The sequence below is a fragment of the Diabrotica undecimpunctata genome, chromosome 3 (genome assembly GCF_040954645.1).
Source record: "Diabrotica undecimpunctata isolate CICGRU chromosome 3, icDiaUnde3, whole genome shotgun sequence".
NCBI lineage: Eukaryota > Metazoa > Arthropoda > Insecta > Coleoptera > Chrysomelidae > Diabrotica > Diabrotica undecimpunctata.
Genome location: NC_092805.1, coordinates 7,167,947 through 7,173,909, shown reverse-complemented (window position 1 = coordinate 7,173,909; position 5,963 = coordinate 7,167,947). Strand labels below are relative to the sequence as shown.

Sequence of the window (5,963 nt, the reverse complement as noted above, 5' to 3'; positions counted from 1 at the left end):
TTTGGTTCACCATTCCCCTTCAACCCATCCAATGACATTCTACACTTCATTGTTTTCAACCTAACCTAAAATAATCCTTTCTTTCCAAATGAAAAAATATTAGACCTGCAGGTGTAAAGTGGCACACCCGCAGCTATAGTTTGTGTTTTAGCTATCGGAATTCACAGGAGTACAGGTTACTCGATTATCTGGAATTCCCACGTATCGAGCTGGCAAATTGCCTAAGTGCAGCGCCAAAAAAGAAGAAAAGAAGAAGAATAAACCCGGTGTTAAACTTTCTTTTTCTACGACGGCAATAATGTTTTTATTTTGAAAATACACTTTCATTTAGTATCTATACAAATTCAGTTTAAATTTTATATTTTACATCGGGTAGTTTGCCCCACCCCGCAGGGCAAAGTGGCCATTTGGTAGGGTTAGGGTAAAAAATATATATCTAAAAAATTTACCGAAGTGAAAATTAAAATTGCCTTATATATATATATATATATATATATATATATATATATATATATATATATATATATATATATATATATATATATATATATATATATATATATACATCTTTCCAACAATGTCGCGTCTTTTCGTACTTGCACCTTCTTGCGTCTCCTTGATGACGATGAGTTACGTTCGATTCGATAGTGAATATTTGTTATAAACTGTTTATTAATAAGGGCTGCTAATTTTGGTTTTTATAAAATATTTTTTTTTAATTCAAATTTTCATTCAATTTGCAAATATTGCTAACTCCTTTAGGTATCTCACTTTATTAGCTCCAATTTAGCGTATATTATATATTATTGCGTCATTACAGTGTTGCCACACTTACTTTCCACAAAATGTTTAAACACCTGTTCATTCATGAGTCATGAGTTAAATTTAGATTCCTACAAGTGGAATCTGTTGTAGATGCTTTATATGGACTTTTTAACTTTGGTTACTCAATGCATTTAAATTAGTGAATAGTCCTAGTGAATAAATTGGGATTTATTTGATAGGAGCATTAATAAAACGATAATAAAATATTTTCTAGTTTTTATTGGTTAAGATAAAATCAAAAATTATTTAAAATACAAAACTTTTATTCTTTTAAATAAACAATCATTCTTAAAATGACTTAAAACCCAAAATTTAATAAAAAAACATACGTTAATTTGTATGTTTGCAATATCTATTTTGTATAAACACTTTAATCTTTAACCAGTTTTTATTGTTTAATAGCTCAGGAAATTGATTCTTTAGTTCTTCACACTCCCTTTTTTTTGGAGGCCGTTTAGATTTGATATGATTCTTGAAAAAGTTTACAGTGACAGACTTTTGTCTTTCAGTCCATGGCACTAGTTTCCGCGCAGTCTTATTTTTAAATGTTTCATTTTCTTTCGTTGGAGAAACGGTATTCTCTATTTGACTAGTTGATGGTTCATTATCATCTTGCAGCAAACACTTTAACTCATCGTCATCATCATCATCGCTTTCAGAAAAGTTATCTTCGAACAGATTTTTGTCCATATCAATTTCCACTTCGTCTAAAGATTTCCCTTTATAATTGTTGGCTGTTCCATTTTCCATTACCATCAACAGTTTCGCTATTTTAGTAGTTTGGTAAATATCATCTGGCAGTCTGTAGGAATTTCTATGCACACCGGGCGTATGTCCCATGAAAGTAGCTAATTGCTCAATCTCTCCATCAGATAAATTTAATAATTGTGACAAAGTTGCCAGATGCTTACGCAAACGAGTGGATGTTATAGAAGTAGCATTTTTCGCACCGGATAATTTTGCATGCTTTCCTAATATTTTGTAACCGATTAAATGTGAAGAAGATTTAGCAGGAGCAAATAGGTAAGGATTATCCCTTGGTACAAATGCATTTCTAACCGCAAGCAAAATATCGATATGATTTTGTACCTCGGGGTTGAATAAAACTGGAACACCCCTGCCCCTTTTACCTCTAATGACTACTCTCTTCATTGAACTTAATAATATTTTTTCAGAAGGTGAAACTGCCTTTTGAAACTCTTCATATTTTTCATTTCCGATAGAGTTAACATAAGTGTGAAAGTACATTCTCTGTAATTCTCCAGAACGTTTTCTGTTTAGCAAAATTACTCTACAGTATACGGATTCAATGAGATTGTTAAACGCTTTAATATCTTCTAATTTGAGTATATTTTCGGAGTCAGTCTTTTGAGGTGCATTTTCAACTGTAGCGTCAAATAATTCTGCAGAATTTTCGTTGCATCGTCAGCAAGTTTAACTAAATGGGATCTTAGCAATTTTAGATCATTTGCTAGTGGAACTATTGTGACCTTATTCCATTTGTTAAGATTTAAATTATTAGCTGCTTGGGATGAGACCTCAAAACTCCAGTTTGTTTCAAATAGATGAATTAAGGTTTTAAGTTCTGCCTCAATTGTTGCAGTTGAAACAGATAAGTATGCAGTTTGTTTCTTATAGGCAAAAGTGATTGCAATATCGCAACATTGTTTGAGTGATCTCACTATATTCATGGCAAAAGTTGGAGATAAGTAAATGTCTTTTTCAGGATCATAACAGGCTATTCGTTTTGTGGCTTCAACAAAGGCATCAAAATACTTTGGTCGCAGTGCTGAAAACATAGTGGATATAGATGGGTCTATTTTTCTCATTTCTATAAGTATTTTTGATAGTTCCCTCATTTTGCGTGATGTAACTGCTATAAAATGCTTTTCTCTGTGCGTCTTCAAATAGCGGGTTCCAAATGCACGAATTAGAAAGTCGTTCTTAGCTTCCATTGAAATCTTGTCAGCTCTCATCCTAGGAAACACTTCTTCTTTTAGTCGATGATCAATTTTAATATTGGGAAACATTTTTGATTGGCCAGCAAATTGTGCCCTCTCTTGATTGCTTCTATTTCCACAATTTTTTCTATGTCGGTATAATAGTTTGGAAGAGAAAAATCCTAAACAATTGTCACAAGGAATGAGAACCCGATCTGGTACATAAGTCTGTCTAACAGCCTTAAAACAGTTTCCCCCATCCGCTAAAAAATTTCCTTTTCTTCTGAGTTTATCAAACAGACTTCTTCTTTCTCGTGATCTGATTGGTTTGGAGATAATTTCAGCCACATCGAGTTCCATAGAATGGTTCCTTATAATATGGCGACCAAAATTAAGAACTTCCGTTTCACAGTAGTAACAATAATCTGGTTTTCTTTTATAAGGAGGTTTGAGATTACCAGTGTTTCTACACTTTTGTTTATTGGAAAAGTGTAGATCTTCTTGTACCTCAGTTAACATTGCATCGAGTGCTGAAATATCTTTCACTTCATGGGTTAACTGGTTGTTCGTACAAGGTTCTGTGAGAATCCTGAGATTTTTTTGACTTAAGTTTGTAACACTGCTGTTATCTGAACCATTCTCCTATAATAAAAAAATATAGAATTAAATTATATACGAGCTTTATTCAAGCAATCCGTCAAATAATTTTGTTCAGTATGAGTTATCTACTGAATAAATATCTTTGTACTTTACAAAGTAAATGGGGCATAAAGATATTCTATATCGCTAAGAAAAAGAGCACACACCAAGCCATAGATTGTTATCAAAATAAATTAAAGCTACATAGATTCGTTCATAGCTACATAGGTACATACAGTTCGTAATAGTATTAATATTATGAAGAATAAATTAGTATTAATAATGAGGTGTGCTGTTACAAATTGTAAAGACTGATAAAATATTTGCATATGTTTATATACTGTGCAAAAACAGTAATTTCTAATGTAATGGGCATTATGATCACAACACGACGGGGTACTAATAACGGAAGGACAGGTAACAGAATTACACCCTGGCAAAAATACTACTTGGGAAGATTGAATTACTGCGTAGCGATATTGGTCAAGTCACAGAATATATACGAGGAGTAACAAGTAGAAAAGTTATTAGGCGAGCTGATGAAATAACGCTAAGTACTGCAAGACACTCCAGATATGATCCAGAATATAACACAGCCCAACAGTGTCTGGATACATTAAAACAAAAACTGTACTTTGTTCAGGACGACTAAGGAGGTACAAAGTTAGTAACAACCTAAAATGTGACAATGTACTTTTAGAGAATCCTGAGAAGGTGTTCTATCGAAAACTATATTCCCGGGAAATTTATCCCGGGTATATCTCTAATCAAGAGATAGCTATCAGCTAGGATTTCTCCAAACGGAGATAAGTCCCTGAGAGTATGCTTGAGAATCACAACTGACTACAAGCTACACTGGGACCGCACAGAAATCACAGATGGTACACATAATAGAACAAATCTCGTACTAGTTAATTAATTAACAAGGCAAACAACACTATGGTGATGTGGGGATAACAGCAATAATCTACGTAATAAATTTACTGAAAATATCGCCAAGTACAGAGATCTGTAAATTCAAATACGAAGATAATGGAGAATGCAAAGTACCCAGACGATACATATTATTATATCTACTGCTGGAATCATTCCGAAGAACTTCTCCGAAAACATATAATGGCTGGGTTTAAATGAACACCTTTATTACTCACGACGGCCAGATGTGTACGAAAATTTTTAGGAGATACTCCAGCATACCCCAAGTCACCTAAGTATCATCAGTCTCATCAGAGATCAATCCTATTGATACCGTAGGTATCTGGGGTGAGTCAATTTTTCCCTTAGATGGGGTGAGAGCTGCATGGCTAAATCTGGATAATGGTAATACAGTAAAACCTGTCAATAACGGCCACTAAAAATGACAGAACTATTGGCCGATATAAAAAGGTGGCTGCTAATACCATGTTTTATAGTCCACAAATTTTGGTTTGTGGAACTTTGAAATTGGCCGGCTAGTACAGGTGGCCGTTAACACAGGTTTCACTGTACTAATAGTGATAATGAATTGATTTGCCAACAAAAGATTGTGTTCCGTTACCATTACATTATAAAATAATTATTGCTGCAAACCAGAGTTTAAACACTTTGAACTAATATTGTTAAATTAAAGAACTACAGGTATAACAGAGAACGTGAATGGGTTTAGAAAATTCATCAAGTCACCAATATGATTTTGGTATGTTATGTTTTGTAAAATAATCCATATTAATTATGTGCATCAAAACGTAAGTACTGGTTAAAATTTACAATGCACAATAATGCAATAACAAGGAGGAAAAAAATAAAATTAAAAATGTATTAGGAAACAGCCAAAAAATTTAATACTTACCATATCACTTGAAGGGTCATATAGTGAACCGTCATTATCAGTAGCATAAAAAGGATCCTCTGGTGTCAAAGATAAAAAGTCATCATTTTCTGCCTGAAAATTACAGCATCAATACAGTGTAATTCATTATCGGTTTGATAGATAAAAAGAGGAATTTGACATTACAATATTCTGACGTCTGATTATTTTTATTTACCTCTTTCTGATTTTCACCGTGTCTGTTTTCTTCATCCCTTTCGTTTTCTTGTATTCCCTTGTAGTCTGAACAATCAGCAGTTAATGGCCTACACGGTGCTTCAATTATGACAATTTCTTGTATAACTATTTTTTTATCAGAGGTTTCGTTTTTTTCTCGAAGTTCACTCATTATCTATAAAAATAAGAATATTTTGTTACAAGTGTTTGAATAGTTATATCAAAAAAATTTCTTTTATAAGTATCACTCTCTATAACTGTTTAGGACGTAGACTTTTTTAAAGTCTGAAATCTTACCTCTCCTTCATTGTTTGAAGAATTTTTCATCAACGATTCGCTCGAAGTTGATTTGCTACAGAAAGAAGCTTGAGGCGATGGTGATAGCTCGTGATTTAAGGAACAGTTTTGTTTTTCTGTAATATTACAAGAAGTTTTGTTTTTCTGTAATATTACAAGAAGTAGGTTCCTCCATATCTGAAACTTATCACAAAATATTTTACATGTGCTAGAAAAAGCCTTTTTATTGTTTCAAAAAA

General features: G+C 32.9%; 1 protein-coding gene across 1 annotated transcript; it reads right to left on the bottom strand.

Moving 5' to 3' along the window:
- Positions 1-2,162: 2,162 nt before the first annotated feature.
- On the bottom strand, positions 2,163-5,754 carry LOC140435670 (uncharacterized). The gene is made up of 4 exons (XM_072524391.1): positions 5,725-5,754; positions 5,429-5,602; positions 5,233-5,325; positions 2,163-3,407 (listed from the first exon to the last, which is right to left on the bottom strand). The coding sequence occupies exons 1-4, from the start codon at positions 5,752-5,754 to the stop codon at positions 2,163-2,165; spliced, it is 1,542 nt and encodes a 513-aa protein (XP_072380492.1).
- Between the last annotated feature and the right edge of the window lie 209 nt (positions 5,755-5,963).